Consider the following 23,544-nt stretch of genomic DNA (forward strand, 5'->3'; position numbering starts at 1 on the left):
GGCTGCGGAACGCCATCGCCATCGAAACCAAAACAAAAACCCACCTGGCGTTGTGAGGTTTGTGATTACGAAACCAATGTGGCGAGAAATCTTCGCATCCACATGACCAGTGAAAAGCACATGCACAATATGATGCTCTTGCAACAGAATATGAAACAGATCCAGCACAACCTGCATTTAGGCCTTGCACCAGCTGAAGCCGAGCTCTATCAATACTACCTAGCCCAGAACATAGGCCTAACTGGAATGAAACTGGAAAACCCAGCTGACTCTCAGATGATGATAAATCCATTCCAGCTCGACCCAGCAACAGCTGCAGCACTGGCACCAGGACTTGGTTAGTATATTATAGTGTCCGTGTGAGTGTGTTTGTGTGTTTTTGTATGTATTACAGCCCAGTGGTAATTAAGAGGTCCTTTGTACCAAGGTGCGCTAATGGATTTAGCTCATGCTAAATGCCGTGCAGCTCATTCCAAACCTATGGGCTGTGTGACACTTAATGCACAATAATTCATGACCGTGCACTAAATCCGTTAGCACGCCTTAGTAAAAGGACTCCATAATCTACTTCAGTCTGTTTGACACATTTACTGTATTATTGCCCTCTCACTTCGATACCCATAATTGATAATTTTGTAACATAATTTTTTTAAGCTTTTTAAAAAATGTATAGTTCACTTATCATATATTAAACCAAATTCTGGATTTTGACAGGAAAGTTTGCGCTGAAATATTTTATATTTAAATTGCATATCTGAATTTAACAGTTGACCAAAACTTTTGAATTTATATGTAATATATGTATATACACACTATGATGTCATAATGCCTTGAAAACATATGTTCAAGTGCCCATACTTTATTAACTTATTTTCAACAGCATGTAACGAAATTACAATTAGCACTGTATAAGTTAACCTAGACGTTAAAAGCATGGCTGTTTTGTTATTTTATTGATCATCCATCGTGCCTTTGAAAATACAAATTCCAGGGTGACATCATGCCCGGTAGGAGTAATTAAAGCTATCTGATGAGGGAATTTAGAAGTTGAAAGGGATGATTGTAATTGATCCTGATTCAATCCTATTACAGCTTTTTATCGCTTAAGCTCTAGAGAAAGCAAACTCCTTGTCCAGGCTTTATTTTCTCAAATTCCTTTGTGTGTGATGTGCTTCCTGGTCTCTACTTTTCTTTTTAATTTTTTTTTCTGTAGTAAATAATGATCTACCGCCCGAAATCCGGCTTGCCAGTGGTCAGCTAATGGGTGATGACCTGTCCCTCCTTACTGCCGGAGAGCTGTCACCTTATATCAGTGACCCAGCGTTGAAACTATTCCAGTGTGCTGTTTGCAACAAATTCACTTCTGACAGCCTGGAGGCCCTAAATGTGCATGTGAGCACTGAGCGCTCTCTCCCTGAAGAGGAGTGGAGGGCTGTAATTGGAGACATCTACCAGTGCAAGCTCTGTAACTACAACACTCAGCTGAAAGCTAACTTCCAGCTCCACTGTAAGACTGACAAACACATGCAGAAATATCAGCTGGTCGCTCACATCAAGGAAGGAGGCAAAACCAACGAGTGGAGGCTGAAGTGCATCGCCATTGGCAACCCGGTTCACCTAAAGTGTAACGCCTGTGACTACTACACCAACAGCGTGGATAAATTGCGCTTACACACGACCAATCACAGGCACGAGGCAGCCCTGAAACTGTATAAGGTAAGCAAGTGACATCACTTTCAGCTGGCACACAGAAGGAAAAGGTAACCGTTTCGGTGCTGAGGGCTACACACATTTGTTTATCAAACACAGGCCCAAACATTTGAGTAAGACTAAAGTGCAAGCCTTCCAGCTATCGTTTCCTAGATAAAGTAGCATTATATAGTGAAGGCAGTTTGTCAAGTTGTCGAGGGATTTTTTTGTTCCCCCCCCTCCCCCATTTCAAATATATTACTAACTTTTTATGTGCAACATCTGCATGAGAAACGTTTACATCTACAGCAGTCTTTTGAATAAGCATTCTATGGAAATGTTTAATTTCATTCGACAATCTTATTTGTCTGCAGAGAGATAAAAACCTGCTATTTGTATTTTACACCTGCTGAAGCAGCAGATGAAAAAAAAAATCCCTGAAGATTCATATTCAAACTATTAATGTTGATCAGAAAAAAGTACTCTTTCTCATGTAGAGCTGTTGACAGACACAACTGATCAAAATATAACTGTTTTCCCTCTTTTTACACATATACACTTGGAGTGTGTTGTTAGTAAGAGTGTTAAGCAGTAACTATCGTCATCCTTTTGTCTGCCTATGTTCCAAGCTAGTAATTACTTTCCATAAACATTTAAGGGTGTGGCGTTGATAAGTGTGTTCATAGAATAGCAAATATATTGTTATCTTTAATGGAAAAAGGCTATACAGAAGTAATGAATACGTGGGAGTGAGGAACACCATATATTACAGAACTTGTCATGACATTTTTTCTAAGCACTAATTACTAGGTAATTTATCGTCTGCTCTGTATTTACTGGATTGGTTTGATTGTCCCGGTTCTTCTATAAAACGTAACATATTCATTTCCATGATGAATAACTTCGTAACTTATTAAAAAGTTCTTTTGTCTAGAGGATATTAAGAATTCAGAAAATATTAAGAACCATTAGTCACTGTATCTTGTCCCAGACACGATTAGAAAATCCATTGTTAGTGCTATTGATTTATATTTGAAATCCGTGATAACTAAACTACTAGGAGCCAGCTGGTAATTAGCCTTCCCATTTCTTTAAATAAATTAACATTTTGGGCAAGGAAATAAATTTGAAAAAAAAGGAAAAGAATCCTAAGTATTTCTAGCTCAGCTGAAAGCTGTATAATCATACTTTGATTATCTAGATTTTGCAAATGGTTGTTAATGTTTGCTATCTGTTTCTTTTAAGTGGTAGTTCTGAATCAACATATTCAAAGTAAATACTCTGTAATCAGATTTATAGCATAATGGATATTATGGTGCAGACAATAATAATTGTAATAATACACCAGCAGCCCTATTCACTTGGCTTTCTCTTCCATATTTTGCCTTTGGCAAAGATCCTTAGTTAAGAGGGACCTTGGTGGGTAAATGTGCTCATATGCATTTTATAAAATATAATGCTGAATTATTCAGCATAGATGCCAAATGCTAATTGCACAGTTCTGCATCCATCCAGTCAGTGTGAAAAATTGAAAAGCTGCAGTAGATCTTAAAATATTTGTAGAATGGCAGCTTTACTGAGATTTCTGTCTTGTGAAATCTTGAATAATCAGCTTATGTTAGTTTCTATACTTTTATTATAGTGGTGCTTAATGTATGAAAAGCTTTTTCTTATGCCAGTGACAATATACCCAAGGGATACCATCCAAAATATTTATAATGCATGTTTACATTCTGGAAGATGCTCCAGTGCTTTCCTTTTAACTATCCCAGAATATAGTTCAGCAACATGAGCACAAGGAAACTGGGGCGGGGGGGAGGGGAGGGGTTAAAAATCCATTTGACTTTGCAGAGTCATTACTGAAATGACATTATGCCCTATTTAAGATGGTGTTCCAAAAAGAGTTATATTAATATGTGGTGGAAATCTTTGTACTTTATGCTTATATTTATTTATTAAACAAAGGGCATTTTGGTTTTGGTGGCGGTGGGGGAGGGGAGACTAGAGCCTTCCAAATTTTACATGTCTGGGTTATCTATGGACAGAGCATTGTTGCCAAAGCTGAAGGATTTGAATCCGCATCATTACTGGGCGGTAATGACCTTCGCGTGTCAAATGCCACTTGGCGTGCGTCCGAAAAATGAAATTACCTCAAGAGCCGCACGGTATCCAGCCAGTAACTCCATTTTGGCACACGTTGGGCACACGTAAAAATGCTTACGCGGCTTAGTAAATGTTCATTTTGGATCCTCAGAAGCTTAGCGGAGATCGGGTGGCAGCACCGGTGGTTGGGAGGCGGGGCTAGTGCTGGACAGACTTCTACGGTCTGTGCCCTGAAAATGGTAGATACAAATCAAGGTCGGGTATAAATATAAAGTAGCACATATGAGTTTATCTTGGGCAGACTGGATGGACCATACAGGTCTTTTTCTGCTGTCACCTACTATGTTGCTATGTATAAGGGACCCCTAAAAGTTAGTATGCGCTAATGCTATATATTCCTAGGGGTGTCCCTAGCATGCCTAATTTGTAGCACCTGCTAAAAATACTAGTGTGGGCTTAGTAAACGGGGCCCTATTTTTTTTCTTTCATAATTAATTAAAACATCCTGATAATGCATATGTGAATTTCAGCATTATTTATTTAAAGGCACTGTTGAATAAGAGGGTTCCTTCAGTGATGAACCTGTTTGCAGAATGTGCAATTTAAATTTAAAAGCTTACCATAAGGCTGATTCACTAAAAAAAAAACCAACAACCTAGTAATCTACTCATTGGAGCCAGAGCAATTAACATGGACAGTAACCTGTGGGACCCTTTTAGAAAGGTGCGCTAGCATTTTTAGCACGTGCTAAAAATTAGCGTGCGCTAACCGTGTAGATGCCCATTGGAATATTACGGGTGTCTACACGGTTAGCATGCACTAAAAACGCTAGTACACCTTTGTGGAGGAGTAGCCTAGTGGTTAGTGCCGCGAACTTTGATCCTGGGGAACTGGGTTTTATTCCCACTGCAGCTCCTTGTGACTCTGGGCAAGTCACTCCATTGCCTCAGGTACAAATAAGTACCTGTATATGCTATGAAAAACCACTTTGAATGTAGGTACAACAACCACAGAAAGGCAGTATATCAAGTCCCTTTCCCTAAAAGACCCCCTGTGTAAGCATAGCTTCCCACACTTTTAAAAGCATTTTACAAATCCTCTTGTTTACTGTCCTTTATTTTTTACCTATACAGTATTTAATTGGCCTAAAATAATCACATTCCTTCAATTCATAAAATAAAAGGCCTCGATTTAATTCAGAGGCAATTACAATGGCAGGATGTGGTATACAGAAACCATCATTTTTAATGCAATATTTAATTCTCATTTTTCATGTAGCTGATCGTTTTATGTATCTGTTTAGAGCTTACTGGAAGTTGACAAGCAGCAGTTAGCAGAGACAGATACTCAGGTGTGCTACTTGCTTTCTTCTTATTGACAACCTATTGATTCATAACACAGTTACTCCTGTGAATTGCCCTGTACAGTCTGAGCGCATCACCCTGTTCCTCGCACATTCCCCAGCACCAAGTGCAGCACAGAACAGGAGAATGGCCTAATTCCAATCTCTAAAGGCTGAAGGTTAAAGGTTAGCTGAGAAGCATCATCTGCCTAGCTGCTTAATCTTAAGCTGATCAATTTTAATGAAAATCTGTTTTACAGATGGGCTGGTTAATGTCTTTGGCAGGATTTGGGGCGGTTTTCACAGAAGACCAATGCTAGTAAAACTGATTTCTTTATTTGTCCAGAACAACACCTCTGCTTTTATGTTTTAAGACAGAAGGCATGTGGGATATAATAGTTTGGCAGAGTACCCAGAAGTACAAAGTGTTGATGGCCTTTCCATATGGGCTAGGGGCCTACTAAACAAAATACCTCTATGTCTATTTTTAATGATAATTCAAGAAACAAACAAAAGTTTTATTCATTTTCTGGCTTTTTTTTTTTTTAAATCTTTGAACCTTAAAAAATCCATAGAAACTTTATTTTGTAGTATCCTTGAGAATGAAAACACTTGCCTTATGGCTCACTGTAGAACTTTCTGGAATGTTGAAATCCCTAAACCAGCTGGGACTGAATGTTTTCCTTTAGTTAACTCTGCTTTGTATCTTCACTAGTCTGAGCCATGCCTGTCTGATTTAGTTATAGTGCAGTAATCACAGTGTGATAAAAACAGAAAAGGTTATGAGGGAGGTTTTCTAATTTTGTAGATAATGAATATTAAATATGACTTATGAGATCAGCACGTCATCATTTTATCCCCATGAATACTAACTTCTGAACTAAAGACATGTCATACAGGCTTGTTGTTTTTTTTTTTTCTTTTCCTTTGAATTATTATGTCTATTGAAGTCGTTTTTGTATACCGGTTCTGCTGTGTTCTGTAAACCCTTTTTCCTGCTGCCATCTCGCCCACCCCCACCATGCTTATAGTCCTACTTCTCAAAACAATGTTGCTGTCTGTATAAATTCACTGCCCATAAAAAGAACAGGGGTGCTTCAAGCACATTAAAAGTTAGTTTAAAAAGAGAACACTTTGCAGCTTTGTCTTGTCCACTAGTGAGCATGAGTCAGTTTGGAAAGTGCTCAATAAAATGAAATACAGTAATTGCAAATGTAAAACAACACTTAGTGAAATAATAGAACAAGCAGGGCTTTTAGTATGTTTTACAGGCTAGATTTATGGTGTATTCCTGGGTCACTTAGGGCCAAGAATTTTTCATGGTCAGCTGGTTGCTGTTGCCAGTTTGCATTTTCCTGCATAGGATGCTACATTCTGCAGAACCTTTTCTGTAGCTAAGTCTGGATACTCCAGTGGCTGTTTTTCTTTAAAGTGAGGTGTCCACCTCCCCTTAAAATGAGGTGTCCACTGCTTTTCCTGTTCAAAGCTAGCTCTTTCCGATTCCCTCACCAGTGAAGCAGAATAACTTGTCCTGATTCCCTGTTTGGATGTTTAACCTGCTTGGGGTGGGGGGGGGGGCATCAATTAATTCATTTCTTGTCCCCCATGAGGGAAGGGATACCAGAGGGACCTGGTCCTTGGGTAACTTTTTAATACGGCATTCCCCTAAGGAACGTTGCTCCGTTTTTCTCATTATCTATGCTATGGATGACAGCACCACTTGTTACAGATAATATTAAATTTGGAAACAGAAAAAGGAGAGACAAAAGTTAAAAATGGATCAGCAGCACAAGCCACCATATTCCCGATATCTTATTCAGGCAAAAAACGATACTTTGATTGGTCTGGTATTAATGCAGGCTCCCATTCTTTTCACTTCCATTGCTCTGTGCCAGCATTCTAATTTTAAAATCAAATATACCAGATATGTGTAGTTCCAATTATTGAACTGTCATTGTCCCAGTATGATGGTAAAAGAGGTCAGAAGGCAATGCGGCATTTATTTGCATAAAAGCCATTTTGCCAAGGGAAATTGGACTATGTCTGTACATCAGAGGAGCCAAGGCATGCTTTGCGTGATCGTATTCAAGCCATTGGTCTAGCAACAGAAAAGAATAACTTTTGTTTATCTCTCAAAACAGGTTTTTTTTTTCCATCTCAGCATAAATCTTAATATGGAAATTGCACTTTTTTTAAATATTAGTTTCAGATCTGTATCCTTTTCAGGATGGAAGCAGTGTGCCAAAATTTAAAATCCAGTTAGCTGGATTTTTTTTTTCTTTCCGTGATTTGTAATACATCTAATAACACTGTTTACTTATTTAAAAAGAGGAAACCAATGTGAATGACCTGTTTTACATAAAAGAACAGTGTGTTTATGTATATATCCTGGAGATATTCATTGCCTAATAAAGACAAGTAGGAATGTGAAGATTAGTAGGCCAGCAATTCTACAACCAGAAATTCCAATTTCAAATCATAATGCTGAGAGAGAGAGATTGAAAGATTAATTAATCTTGACATCTTAAACCTTATTTTCAAAAGCATTTTTTACCATCTGTTTTTATGACAGGCCTATTGTGAAAATGAGATCAATTATCCAAACTTTTACTGTACTGCTTGTTTTTAGTTTTAATCTGAAAATCTGCTTCGAGCTACTTGTTTTTATAGTCATTCTAGCATTGCATTTCTGAAGGGGAGGAGAAACAGTTCATAGGAAGTATGTGCTGTGCAATGTGCAAGGCTGTGTTTGTGGGGATATTTAGGGAAAGGGACTTGATCTACCACCTTTCTGTTTTTTTCAATGACATTCAAAGCGGTTTACATAGTATATACATATACTTATTTGTTCCTGGGGCAATAGAGGGTTAAGTGACTTGCCCAGAGTTACAAAGAGCTGCAGTGGGAATTGAACCCTGTCACCCAGGTTCAAAGTCTGCTGCACTAATAGGCTAGTCCTAGGTATAATCTGGTCCTTTTGTATATATTGTGACAATGTATGATACATTTTGAAATATTATGGCTTTAGAGCAAATTATGCCTGTCTGCTGTAATTTGGCATGTTGAGCTACAGTTTCTGTGGCACAGTTGATACCTGGCTATTGTGTTTACAAGGGATGACCCAGTACTGCATTGTCTGTACTGTTACATTGTAGATGGAAGGTCCAGGTTCTGGAGAAATATCTTAGTTTTCAGGGCCTGATTTACATCTTCATGTAGCTCTAGGCATATGATTATTATTTTCAGTGTTTCCATCTGCTGGTGAGAGGGAGAAGGAAGGGGGAAGGGTGAAAATTATTCTCATGTAATGGTAAAGCATGGAGCTTTTCATCCTTCCGAAAAGAAAATTTACCAGATTTTCATTGAATAATATTGTCAGTTTGTTTATACTTTTTTAAAATTCTCTTTCCTATCCAGTTTTAATTTATGTGTATGATAGAAGTGTTTTTTTTATACTTTGTGTGAATAATGTTTTGTAATCCCCATATACTGGCAGATTATATATTTCTACAAAAAAACAAGTAAATAATTTCATGGTATGTTTTCCCATACAGGTACTAAAGCATGTTCCTAATGGGAAAGTTAGACCTATTAGCATCTGGACAATAAGCTCATGTCATTGGCAGAAAATAGTTTAAGCTATCTGTTAGGGAGGGTCATTTTCAAAACTAGTTATGCAGGTGAGCTTTTACAAAATTTCCTGCCTCTTATATTGGTAAACTTGCATACAATTGAGGCTAAGCGGCTCATTTCTGAGAGAGAAAAATATCCCAAAAGTGTCATAAAGCACCACTTGGACGGATTTAGTCTCTAAGGGTCCTTTTTACAAAGTGGCGGTAAGCCCAACACGCTAAAACTGAACTACCGCTGGGGCAACGTTGCTGCCGGCAGTAGTCCTGGGTTGAGCATGCACGATTTCTGGCACTACCTGGAAATATTTTTTTTGTCTAGCAAAGCGCTAACCTGGTGGTAATCGGGCATTACCGCGCACTGTTTACCGTGGGAGCCCTTACCGCCATGTAAATGGGTGGCATTAAGAGCTCCGCACCACATGGCCATGCGGTAAGTGTTATCTTACTGTATGGCCATTTTGTTTTGGTTTTTTTTACCCTCTGCGGTAAAAAGAGCCCTGGTGGTGCAGGAAAAATGGACCCCATCGATACCGCAGGGCCCTTTTTCCTAAAGCTTATTATAAAGAAACCCTAAAAGTCCAAATCGGTATTTTTGAAACCTGTTTTGCAGATGCCTATCTATGCATTATGTCTGCAGTGTGTCTAAATCACAAAGGGGCATGTTGAGGGCTTTTAGAAGGCAGGATTAGGGCAGGGTTTAGGGCATGCCTAACACTTGCACATTTTACAGTCATAATGGAACAAAATGAAAACATCTAGGGCGAAAACTTTAACATTTTGGTCTAGACCTGTTTTCAGAACAAATAAAGCACAAAAAGGTGCCCTAAATGACCAGGTGGCCACTGAGGGAATCAGGGATGACCCCTTTGCTCCCTCAGTGGTCACTGACCCCTCTCCTACTCCCCCCCCCCCCAAAAAAAAAAAAAAAACAATTAAAATAGTACTCACCAGTCTGTTTGACAGCTTCAGATGTTATAGCCAGGTCCTTAAGAGTAGCATGCAGGTCCCAGGTGCAGTGCACTGTAGACAATAGACCTAAGCCCATACCTCCCCCTACCTGTTACATTTGTGGTAGAAACTGTAAGCCCTCCAAAAACTCACCAAAGACCCACTGTACTGGCATATAGTTGGGGGTAGTGGGTTTTGGGTGGGGTTTGAAGGCTCAGCAGACAAGATGAGGGAGCAACAAGTGAGATGTGAACCTGGGAGCATTTATGTGAAATCCTTAGCATTGCCCCCTAAGGTGCCCCATTGCTCTCCTGGGATGTCTGGAGAACTAGTCTGCTAAAAATGCTGGCCCCTCCTACATACTAATGACTTGATTTTCTATGCTTTTACTGTCATTTTTTTTTTTTTTTTCAAAAATGGCCTGAAAAGATAAACATACAGAAACCTTGATACAAATGGTATTTTTGGGAAAAAAAAAGATAGATGTTTTGTAGTTTTGAAAATGGTTGCATTTGCTATTCGGATTTGGGATGTTTAGCACAAAGTATCCAAAGTCCGACTTAGGTGTCATATTGAAAATGCCCCTCCATGTTTATAAAAAAGGCATCTGTTTGGAAAGTCCAAAAATGCACCTGTTTGCCTTTACAAAATAGGAATCCCTAGGAAGCCCTAGTAGTGCACAAATGCTGTTGAATAAATTTACCCCTGCTCTGTCCTTTATATAGGGGGTAATTCTATGAGGTGGCAGAGCATGTGTAAATGCTGGCATTCTAGTTATGTATGTACGTATGTTGACACATATGCGCATAAGGGGCCCTTTTATTAAGCCACATGCCTAACGTATGACAAAAAGCACTGTGATGGGGACACACTGAGGCATCCTGCGGTAGTGTGTCCATCAGCGTGTGCTAATCCCTTGACTATGGGCGGAGAGTAGGCATGCCCTATGCTAATCTGGTAGAGCGTGCACATTTACACTTGCTGGGAAAAGGAATAAATACAGGAGGATGGAAAGTGGATAAAAGATGGGCCTGCAAAAAATGAGATACTGGTGGGAAAGAGAAGTGTGTCTTCAGTTCATTAAGGTAATTTAGAAATTTTAACACATGATTGATAGATTTAAGGTGCATTAACCTGTGAATTGAAATGAGTATAATCAATTTTCAAGCATTAAAATTTATAGTACAGGTTAAAATATTTTATTAACCTGAATGTGTGAAACAAACCAAAAAGAGTAATGGAAACTGGGAAAAAGCAAAAAAAAAAAAAAGAATAAAAATTTATTTTGCTGGTGCATATCTCTAATCCCTGGAAAAGGACTTAGGAGAAAACTCACAAAAAAGAGAGATAAGGACCAATCTAATTGGAAAAAAATAACATAGACAACAAAAAGATTCAATGCCCATATTTTTCCAGATTTTTGCCAATGAAATTTGTCAGCTTTCTTAATTTTTTTCTGACTCTGAGGAAATACATGTCTTCTTCTGTTCCACAGCTCACAGACTCTGTTTTCTTGGGTTTTCATTTTGAGTTTGACAAAAGTTAGTAGGGAAGGAAGGCACCTATAATATGAAGATACATAAGTACCTTTTATCATTCAAAAATACTAGCACAAATCCTGCAGTAATTGTGCCTTGATCAACGGTGCAGATATTTTGCCTCTTTAAGGGCAGGTGCAAATGTTCACATATACAATACACGCGTATGTGTGTAAATAGTTACAGTCTATGGGCCACCCAAACTGCATCCCTGAGAATGCACTAGCTTGCACCGAGTGTATTTTTAGGCTCTGCATAATTTTATGTGACTATTTTATTGTGTATGTTTTTACTGCTACACGCCTAGAATATAAGAATACTGCAGGATAAAATTGTTTAAAATGAATACATTTACACAAATAAAACATTTTTGACTAGATTTAGTAAATGGTGCTCAAAATTTGGTTTGCATAAATATCCGTGCAGTGCGCTATTCTATAAATGGCGGTTTGAGTTGGACACTGTTTATAGAACAGCTCTTAGAGCTGAGTTCAGTGCAAAACTTTGGGCACAAGGATTTACACCAACTGAAACCTGGTGCAAATCCTGATGTGTAACTTAGGCACAGTTCCCCGGAATTCAGTAATATACTGTGCAGATCTGAAAGGAATGTCCTGACTCGCCCATGCTACTCCCATGGCTACACCCCTCCCATGACCTCACCCCTTTTGAGTTACACACTAAAAGATTTGTGCACAGATCTTTACAGAATAGCACTTAGTAAGGTGCATTTGCAAATCCAAATTATTGCCAATTAATGCCAATGATCAATTGTTAACACTCAATTATTGGCACTGATTGACTCAGCCAATGTAGTTAAATGGGAATTTCAGAATAGAATGCCATTTATAAAACCCTGGGGTTTATGTGTGAACATGCTATATAAAATTACATTTTGTGTGGGGAGAATTCTTTAACTGGGTGCCTACTTGTAAACACCCTGAATGCACCTCTGGCATGAGCCTATTCTGTCTACTTTCCTTTATAGAATCCTAGTGTAAGCATTATAACACATGCCGATACAATATGTTAGGTGCTAGAGTAAATGCTCGCCACTGTTCCCTCCAAGCTGAGCGAGAGTCTATAAAGTAATGAGTGGAGTTGAACGGGTAGATGTGAAGCGTCTGTTCACGCTTTCCAAAAATTATTAGGACTAGGGGGCATGCGATGAAGCTACAATGTAGTAAATTTAAAACGAATCGGAGAAACATTTTCTTCACTCAAAGTGTAATTAAACTCTGGAATTCTTTGCCAGAGAATGTGGTAAAGGTGGTTAGCTTAGCGGAGTTTAAAAAAGCTCTGCAGGCCTCCAAGAAACCTGCCTGTCTCTAGCCATTGAAAATACAATATTGCAACAGCAGCCCCCACTGGCAACAGTGCAGTTAAGAAGACTCCCGCTCAGCTTAGAGGGAACAGAGGTGCTTACACCTAAATGCTAGGGATACACTTACAGTATTATATAAGTTATGCACATGTGAGTCCTGTCCATGGTATGCCTACCAGTCAAATATGTGCATATTTACAGGTGAACGTAAGAACATAGGCTGGGTCAGATCGAAGGTCCATCAAGCCCAGTATCTTCTTTTCCAACAGTGGCCAATTCAGGTCACAAATACCTGCCAAGATCCCAAAAGAGTAGAACAGATTTTATGAACTTTTGGCGTTTTCATGCATATGTGCGAATACACTCATGTTTATGCCACTATTCTAATGAAATATGTGCCTAATCAGCTCTTAACTGTGAACATGTACATTACAGAACTGCCCTGAAATTCATAGCTGCATGTTTTTAACTTATTGTCGCTTAGTCTTCTATATATGATGGTCTCTATTTCCTATGTGTCACTTAGGTGAGGGATTCTGTTAACATGTAGGTACTGTGTAGAACATTGGAGCAATCAGGCTTGTTCTCTTTTTCCCCAAATGATGGTGTGTACATGTTGTAGAATACTTGTAGTGCTGAATTTTCATAGGTAGGGTAGCTGCAGTTTGAGATCTTGGAGTTGATGCTTGTATGATTTCATAAGCCCCTGAGTGTCTGTTTTGCAGAGTTTTGTGTTACTTCACACAATGTCTGTCCGCAGAGGGAGTCCGAATTGCTCTTACTAATGTAACACCAGAATTTGAGTAGAATATTGTCGCATCTTTATTTTCATTTCATTTTATTTACTTACTATACTGCCTTTACTGACGGGCAGACAAAGGTCATAGGAGCCGACTCTGTGGGTGCTGTGGGTGCTTGAGCAACCCCAATATTGAGAAAATTCATTGTATGTGTCCATAGAGGGGTTATTTCCATTGGGCTTAGCACCCGCAATAATTTTGAAAAGTTGGCTCCTATGACAAAGGTAGTGCAGAAAAACCAAAATTATAAAAATATGAAGAGTAGAAATGAACAACAGTATCAAATAGGAAAGGGATACATTACAAGAGAGAAAATAGAGAACAAGAAATAGAGTTAAAGACAGCGTAGAAAGGTAAGGCGGAATTCCCTGTGAATCACAGAGAATAAACGCTCATTCGAAAAGTTTTGAGGTCGATTTTGAGCTGTTTTAAGGAGTATTCAGCATGAAGGGTTAATGACATAGAATTCCAAAGGGCTGGGGCTGTGAAGAAAAAAGTGCAGTGTCTGGTTGACTCCAGCATAGCCTGTTTAGGGTTAGGAAGAACCAGATGATGATCGTTCAAAGAGCGGAGGGAATGTGAAGGAGCATAGGGAATAGTGAGAGAGGAAAAGTAATTAGGGCAGTCCATGCAGAGGACTTTAAAGGTTAAATGAAGGGTTTTATAAATAGTTTGTTGCTCTATGGGAAGCTAGTACTATGGTTGAAATAAAGAAGGGACTTAATCTGTGTGCCGGGCATGGCAGAGAATGTGGATAGCAGAATTCTGGAGTTTGGATTTTACTTACATGAGATTTTGTACATCTGAAGTAAATAATATTGCAGTAGTCTATTCTAGGGTTGAAAATTGAAATAATGAGAGAGTGAAATGTTTCTTGATCAAAATAACGTCTGACAATGCGTAGTTCACTTAGAATGAAAAACCCTGATTTACATACAGCAGAGATTTGTAGGGAAAATGACAGTTGTGAATCTAGAATGACTCCTAAATAGTGGAAAGAATTAGAATGTTGAATAAGGGTTCCAAATATGTTCAGTGGTGTAGTAGGCATTGGAAGCCCCCCCCCCCCCCCCCCCCCCCCCCCCCCCGGTAAACCAACAGGTGACTGTTTTTGGGGTATTCAAAACTAGACAGTGGGAGGATAACCAGTGAGAAACTGCCAAAAGGCAGTCCTGTAATGGAGAGATATTTAAAGAAAAAGGATTTGTAAAGTGAAACATCTTACTTCTGCTTTGCACTTGTTGATTATTTTTTATTGGTTGGTCTGGAAAATGTCCTACGTGAATGAATAATTACACTGTAAGAGAATAATTTTATGACAACACAGTGGCTAATAATCTTAAGTCTTGAGTAGTGGCCTAGTGGTTAGAGCACCAGTCTTGACATCCAGAGGTGGCCAATTCAAATCCCACTGCTGCTGCTTGAGATCTTGGGCAAGTCACTTAACCCTTCATTGCCTCAGGAACAAAATTAGGTTGGGAAATACCCAGTGTACCTGAATGTAACTCACCTTGAGGTACTACTAAAAAAGGTGTGTGCAAATCCAAATTAATAAAGTCAACAAGGGAACACAACAGTGTAGTGTTTAAGAACATGCAAAATGATTTGTATCTGGAAAGGGTTGTGAGGCTGTTTTCTAAGAGACCTTTGGAAAACGTTTGCATTTCTCTCCTGGATGTTTTCCCATGAAAAGGGAGCAGGGGAATAATGCCTAATTCATCACCTTTTTTATCCTGAAGGAGAGTCAGTAACTTCCTTGACTCAGCTCTGTGCTCAGTTGCTTATTCTTCAGTAAAGTAGGCAACTGACCTGGTGAGAGATTAGGGCCAATATGTATGGCTGGCTAAATCGGATGCAAAGTCTACTTCTAGATTGTTCCCTATTTACTCCTCCAGTTTCCATGTCAATATTCAGCCTGTGGTGGTGAATGGCTTACAAGCCGCTTCCAGCTGCAGGCTGACTTAACCCCAGAACCCCGGATATTCAATGCTTGGGGCATGTGTAACTCTTGGCATTGAGTATCCGGTATGATCCGGACTGCAGACGCGGAAGTTAACCAGGGGCCAACCAGTATTTACATTGGTGCCTGGTTAACTCGCTGCATAAAGTTAGGACATTTGTTGTGCTGTCCTATCTTTTATGTGGGTTACTTAGCTGAGCGGACTGAAAACTGCTGCTAACCGGCAAAGTTTCTGTTCTGCCCTAGCTCCACCCCCAAACAGCCCACAAACTAGCTGGTTTTAGCATAGGTGGTTAGAGGGGATATACCTGGATAGCTCCACACAAATGATTTAAACGGCCAGGAGCCTCTCCTGGCCATTTAAATTGTCCTGAATATTGACTCTTAAATTTTCACTTTAAGAACCAGCTATACAGTGCTTTGAAAAATGCTTACCAAATGAACTGTTTAACTTCATACTTTGCTTTCAGTTCATTCCTACAAAGGGCGACAGAAAGAGTGACAGACAGCAATAAAATTTGTTCACTATCTGGATGATTTTTTATGTGTGGGTCCAGATGGTTCTTGCCTTTGCAAAGAAACATTGGAGGCTTACTAATGCAAGATGGAGTGGATGGGGGTTCCATTAGCTGTAAATTAGGCAGAAGACCCTTCATAGATTTTAACATTTCTAGGTGCTGAGACTAATTCCAGGAGCTATACCAAGGAAAAATAGATACCTTAAAAGTCCTAATTCAAAAATTAAGTCATGTGCCGTCATTAACTGGACATCTAAACTACATGCCGCATAATGCCAATGGGCAGGGTCTTCTCTTGGAAGCTGTCAAAAGCTACAAAAAGCATAGTCAGGAGTAATCCTTTCAGTAGGGTTCCTTAGAATATTAAAGGAGATCAGGTAATATGGGACACATTTCTGAGTACCTACAATGGTAGAAGAATGATAAGACAACCAGTGATTAGTAGCGCTGAGATAAGTTGTTCATTGATGCAGTAGAAGTAAAAGGTTGATTGCATATTTAAGGGGTACAAATGATGTGATGAAGTATGGCATGAGAAAGGGCTGACTAGAGATGTGCCTGCCCCAATATTCAGCCTGTGGTTTTAAAGCCAGGGACATGTCTGGGCACCAGCATTGAATTAGCTCACAACCTGGAAGTTACTTATTTATTTATTTGGATTTTTCTCTCACCTTTTTTAGTATCAGGTGAAGGTGAGCTACATTCAGGTACTTTCCCTGTTGGGCTCACAATCTAATTTTGTACCTGAGGTGATGGAGTGTTAAATGACTTGCCCAAGATCACAAGGAGCAGCAGCAGCAGCAGCAGGATTTGAACCAGGCACCCTTGTAAGTTAAGCCCTGGTGCTCTAACAACTAGGCTACTCTTCCACTCATGCCACTGCTGGTAGCTGCATAGCTAAACCAACAAAGTTAGGACCAGTGCATTTTTTCTAGCGAAAAAGGTGCCAGTACTCAGATGCTAGGCCATCCTTCAGAGATGGGGTGATCACTGAGGGACCCACCCCACAATAGCCAGGCCCCCTGCAACCAGTTAAAGAATCTATGATAAAACAGAATTGGTGTGTAGAGCCTTAACTCTTTCATTAAACCTTGGGGTCCGTGGGCCAATTTTAGCAGACAATAGCAAAGGTGCTGGTACTCAGTACCCCCAAGTACCCCCTCAAAAAAAGCTCTGGTTAGGACTACCTTTTGTACAGGCCTATCTGTCTGGTTAGCTATGTGCAAAACAAAGGAGTAGGCAGTTAGGTTAGATAACACTTCCAACAGAGGACCCCGTAGTCATAAAGTTAAATTTCAGATGTTTATTAAATGGAAGACACTTCCAAGACTTTGCACAGTGCTGTGTTTCGGCGTGGCCACAGAATCTACAAAATATATACATATGTATGAACATAAGGTCATAAAATAGTATAAAAAAATATAATATACCAAAGAGAGCATGAAACATGCAGTTTACTAACAAGACGACTAACCCAGACTGTGGGGGGCTATAAAAAAAATCTCAAAAATCTAAATAAACAAGGCCTCAAAGCTCAAAGAGCAATGATCTGACCAAATGTGTCTCCAAATGTGTCAGTATATCCCCAAATGGGTTCCCAGATAAAGATGCAGGACCACTAGGTCAATGGCTGGCGGTAAGGTCTCAGACCCAAAATGAATGCGCGGCAATTTTCATTTTGACGCAGGTCTATTTTCGGCAATTTTTTTTTAAAAAGGTCTTTTTTTACAGGTGCAGTTAAAAAATGGATCAGTGCATGCCCCAAACCCGTGCCTACACTACCACAAGCCATTTGAATAAGGACCCCCTAGTTTGTATGCTAGGATCTTTAACAAACACATGTAAGAAAGACTATGAACATAGACTGTTTACAGCAGTCTTCCTGGTAATGTTTTTGGGGCATTTAATTTAAGTGAAGCCAATTGCAGACACAAAAAACACAGGTCAGGGCCCTGCTTTTCACCATAATGAAGTATAGGTTACACAAGATAGGGTTAGAGATATGTTTGAGGAGTTCCAAAACAGACAGTTGTGCAGAAGGCAAGAAGGTGATTCTATTTAACACCCACACATACACATCATAACCTTTGCCCAGTACATTACAGTCAGAGCAGCAGGAAGAATCCCCTTTCTTAAACATGAGGATGGTTCTGCACTTATCCCCATTTCAGCTTCAGAAAGTTGTTGGTTTGAACTGCAAATGCTATGGACACGTTCTTTTAGAACTGGGGCGGCAACACTCACAAGCCAATTGGAAATCCCTGACACAACAGATACAAACCGCAGGAGGCTGGAAACCTGGGAGGTTTAGAACTTACATGAGACAACAGTTACTTACCAAGGGGCTGTTTTACTAAGCAGCACTAAAAAAAGTGGCCTGTGCTATTTGTAGCATGGCAGTAAAATGGCCGCAATTTCTATTTCCCCCTTAAGGCCACTCGCTAATTTCCCAGTGCATGAGCCCCTACCACCTATCTATGAGGTAATAAAGGCTCCCGCGCTAACACCATACTAATTGAGCAGTGTGTGGCAATTTACCCACACTATCCAATTAGCGCAGGGAACGCCTGCTCTCTGCCTCCAATCATGCCACCTGCGTGAGACACCTGAGCGCATCCTGCAGTAGTGTCTTTTTAGCATGCAGTAGGCATGCATTACTGCTTACCATCGCTTTGGAAAAGGGTCCCTGAATAACCTTGTATTCCTATTCAAACAGACATTGACATCAGTTGGATAAGAGAAAAATGGTTTGGATTGTAGCATATTTGTAGAATAGCGCTTAGGCGACCTGCTAACTCTTACGTGGGAAGTGGTACACGTATATGTGCAAAATTGTTGCAATAACATGGATGCTTATAGAATTGCATTTTAAGGCCCTGATTCAATAAAGCTTTTCTCGCATTGTGTACATTGATGAAGAAGGGCCAAAAGGTTTAGAATATTAAGAACGTAGGGGTCCTTTTATTAAGGCGCACTGAAAAATGGCTTGCGGTAGTGTAAGCATGGGTTTTGGGCTTGCGCCGATCCATTTTTCAGTGCGCCTGTAAAAAAGGCCTCTTTTTAATTTTTGCCAAAAATGGACATCCATTTTGCCACACGTCCATTTTGTGTCTGTGACCTTACCACCAACCATTGAGCTAGCGGTAAAGCCTCGTGGTAACCTACGTGCACCAAATGTCACTCGGCGCGTTCCGAAAATAAAAATTATTTCAGCCGCGCGTATCGGACGCATGGAAAAAATGAAATTACCGCAAGAGCCACGCAGTAGCTGCGTGGTAACTTCATTTTGGCGCACGTTAGGCACGCGTAGATGCTTATGCAGCTTAGTAAAAGGGCCCCATAGAGAGGTTAGCTTCAGAAAATTGTAATACAGGCAGCCAAGAGAAGATCACTCAGTTTGCATCCAAATTATTTGAAACTTTTTTTAACAACATTAGTTGATTATGTGAGTACATTTTTACATATTTTTCTCATCTAAAAGTATGATGATGTGACGACTGAGGACAGTGAATGACTTTGGGCTTATCCTGTTGGTATTTTGGAGATTCAGAGCTCACAGCATATTGGATTGTGCAATTGAACAGCTGCAGGAGGCAAAGATGGAAACACCAGAAAGTTCCTTCCATTCTAGGTCAACAGAAAATCCTTTTGATGAATCAGCTCCAGAGTGTTACAAACCAGTACTATTGGTTAATGGTTCAGATAAGCTCAACTGATGTCTTTTTATTTTTCTTTTTCTTTCTTCTCTTCCCCAAAGATGAATGCCTTTGACAATCATGAGGAAGGGGAAATCTGGGACAAATCTCTATTGAGAGTTAGCGTTTGACTTGCTAGTGCGGTCATATTATTTTCTTGCTTATGAAATATTCCACCAGTCTTACCACAAATGCAGTTTAAGAAGTTCATTTTTGTAAAACGCTTAAACTTTCTTCTCTGAAAATAGTATTGTGTTCTGCATTAAGGGGTTGATTTATCAAGGCTTTTCTCATACAGAAAGAGGATCTGGATAAGGGTAGATACTTCAGCACTTGATGCTGATCATTCAATTAAAGGCCACTTAATAATGTTACTTGGTATGGACTTCTCATGATTGCACAGGAGATCCCCCGCTTGTATCGTTTCTTGCTGTTCCTCCTGTGCCTACCCTCTAAAATCTTGATGCTGCAGGGTGAGGTGCTATTTTATTTAATTGCAGGGATGAATGTATTCTTAGGGGGTAGATCAGATCAGTTGCAAAGTCAATGTTTACTGTCCTTTCCTGCAGTCAGGGAGGTAAAATAGGCTCAATTTTTGTCATCTTCAGTTCCTTATCAGGCTCCAACCTTTTGGAATTTATTGACATTGGAGCTAAGGATAAGTACTGATTTTATTATTTTTTGGAGGTTACTTACGACCTTTTTTGTTTAGGAAATATGTAGTGGGATTTTTTAAATTGAGTTGCTGTGTTAGTTGTTTTTATGTTGTTGACTGTGGTAGGTGTACTGAATTGTATTTTGGAATGTTGTGTTCATTCTTTTATTCTGTAGCCCGCAGTGAAGTGTATTGGTACTTGCGGGGTATAAGTTCTGTATAAAATTAAAAAAAAAACCCCATAAAAAACAAATACTCCCTGTGCATCACCTTCTTCCTTAAGGAGAGGGATACTGGTTCCCATAACACTATCATGTTGTGGCTTGTGCCAGGTGTGTGTGGAGGATAGTGGCTGCTGAAGTGGAGGAGGAAGCGGACATAGTAGAGGATGAGCTAGAAATGGAGGACGATCGTTATTTATTTCAAATATTTATTGACCGCACAATCTACAGTTCTAGGCAGTGTACAAATGAAAGGTATATAAAATCTTAAACAAAAAAACTAAATGCAATACTAAGAGCATTATGACTTATTTAAACATTGTACACAAAAATCATACTTTGTATTGAGCAACACGACTTGTTCAATAAGGGGGGTCTTTTACTAAAGCTTAGCTTGAGTTATCTGCAGCAGGGCCCATTTTATTCCTATGGGCCCTGCTGCAGATAACTAGAGCTAAGCTTTAGTAAAATTCCCCTTTAACCCATTGTTCCCATATGGCTTATTATGGGAACATTGGGCACTAATGGATTAATATAGTACATCTAATAAAACAGTATATCTAAATACAGTACACTAAGTTAAATAAATGTGCCTTCAGAAATTTTCTAAATCGTAACACTGACTCAGTGCTTTGCAATTCAAAAAAGCAATGTGTTCCAAAGTCGTACACCCTCAACTCAACTCGGACCATAGAGGACTGATAAAAGTCTAACTTGCTTAAACGTAGGTACTTCCAACAATATCTCATCAACTGATGTGAAAACTGGACACACTGTGGATTTACACATGTAAATAGCAGCTTTCTAGAATAGCTATTTACAAGTATTGGTTATTTAGATGTGTAAACACTGCTTTAGACGTATAAAAAGCTGTAGAAGCCTTCTTAAATGACCCGAACTGTTGTTAAATAATTGTCCATGTTGACAGATTTTGTGCTGAAAAGCACAAATATTTACTGAATAACGGCAAAATGAAGGGACCAGACAATCAGATGCTATGAGGTTGATATTCGGCTGGCATGGTCAGTGTTTTTCGACTGCTGTCAGCTTTATCCCCAGATATTGAATGCTGGATCATGTCCGGGCACACTGGCATTGAATATTTGGGCATAGGTGGCCTCAGACAATTTACTTAAATTTGGGCATTAAGCAGATAAATCTTCCCTCTTGAATTTCCCAGGTCTCTCACTGATTCAATTCTTTTTGGTAAAATTCATTGGCCTCTTAAAATTTTATGTATTTATGTGTTTATTGATTTTCTGCATTTGTACCCCACATTTTCCAATGCAGTTCAGTGTGGCTTACAGTTTAGTACAGTTAAACATATTACATTGTTGTTAGGAGTTGACACGTGTCTTTGAGTGATCTAGTTTCATGGTGTGTTGGTAGGTGTTCTGTCCCATGTCCTGGGACAGATTGATATGAAGCTGATTGAATATGAGGATTTGTATTGTTTAAATTAACTAGTTAAATAAAGTAGGAACAATGAAGTGTGTGTGTGTGTGTCGGGGGGGGGGGTGCGGGGCAGGAGTAGAAGTTAATCAGAAAGTGTCAATATTCAGCATTATCCAGTTTAGTTCAATTTGTTAAGTCTGGATGGAAAAAAAATACCTGTCCTAAAATTAACTGGATACGTGTATAAAGTAATCTGGTTAACTTTAAGATGGATAATATAGCCAGATTTAAAACTGGATGTCTTTTTGACTATCTTGTTAAAGATATCTGAGGGCCCTGTTTACTAAGCCGTGCTATAGGTGCACTAATGTTTTTGCGTGCGCTAAAATTTAGCGCGTACATAATGTTACAGACACCCGTAGGAATGTATGGGTATCTCTAATGTTAGCGTGTGCTAATTTTTAGCACACGCTAAAAACGCTAGTGCACCTTAGTAAACAGGGCCCTGAATAACTTATCCAGTTACTGTATATTTAACAACCAGATATCCATTGACTGATTATTGGCTTCACACTGTTGAGTTTTAGATTAGTTAACCTGGTTTCGCTTCATGTTCTTTTCATACTGTGAAACTATTCTAAGATTAAATGAGGCATATTTTTATTTAGGGGCCAATTTCATACCTGAGCGCATGTGTAAATAGGATGCACATACCTTGTACTGTGTTGTTATTGGCAAAATTTCAAAACAAAAGTATGCACAGTTTTCTGTTTTGAAAATTACCCCAGGGAATGTATGTGCTTGAATTAACACCTGCTGTTTGGCATTGACACATTTTCTGGGTTAATTTATGTGCATATGCATGTATTTTCAAAAGTTTATACATAATTAAAAACTTCTGCACAACTCTGTTCCTGGGAATGCCTGTGCTCAGTTTGGATAATGTTACATGCTTACACCTTGTACCGAGATACTTTTGTGTGGATATCGCACAAATTTATAACAGTAACATAGTAAAAGACAGCAGATAAAGAATTGAATGGCCCATCCAGTCTGCCCATCAAGATAAACTCATTTTACATAGTATGTGATACTTTATTTTTTATTTTTGTTACATTTGTACCCCGCGCTTTCCCACTCATGGCAGGCTCAATGCGGCTTACATGGGGCAATGGAGGGTTAAGTGACTTTCCCAGAGTCACAAGGAGCTGCCTGTGCCTGAAGTGGGAATCAAACTCAGTTCCTCAGGACCAAAGTCCACCACCCTAACCACTTGGCCACTCCTCCACTTTATATGTATACCCAAGTTTGATTTGTCCTTGCCATTCTCAGGGCACAGACCGTAGGAGTTTGCATAGCACTCTTCTTGTACTAAAAGTTCTGAAGCTAACATCAAAGCCACTTAAAATGTTCACTCCAGCCCATCCATATCTATTCAGTTACGATCAGGGCATAGACTGTAGAATTCTGCCCAGCACCGGTTTTCCTTCCCAATTACCAGCATCACCACCCAATCTCCGCTAAGATTCCATGGATCTAAACAGGATTCCTTTGAGTTTATCCAACGCATGTTTGAATTCTATTACCATTTTCATCTCCACCACCTCTTGTGGGATGGCATTCCATGTATCCACCACCCTTTCTGTGAAAAAATATTTCCTGACATTACTCCTGAGTCTGCCCCCCTTCAACCTCAATTCATGTCCTCTAGTTCTACCACCTTC

General features: G+C 39.4%; 1 protein-coding gene across 1 annotated transcript in view; it reads left to right on the forward strand.

The window, feature by feature from the left end:
• ZFHX4 (zinc finger homeobox 4) overlaps window positions 1–23,544 on the forward strand; it is a 414,465-nt gene that overhangs the window by 2,281 nt on the left and 388,640 nt on the right. Inside the window, exons 1-2 of the mRNA XM_030215674.1 lie at window positions 1–337; window positions 1,214–1,716. The exon at window positions 1–337 is cut by the window's left edge and continues 2,281 nt beyond it. Coding sequence (XP_030071534.1) covers window positions 1–337; window positions 1,214–1,716 — 840 coding nt within the window. The remainder of the gene's footprint in view (window positions 338–1,213; window positions 1,717–23,544) is intronic.

Source organism: Microcaecilia unicolor, chromosome 1 (assembly GCF_901765095.1).
Source record: "Microcaecilia unicolor chromosome 1, aMicUni1.1, whole genome shotgun sequence".
NCBI lineage: Eukaryota > Metazoa > Chordata > Amphibia > Gymnophiona > Siphonopidae > Microcaecilia > Microcaecilia unicolor.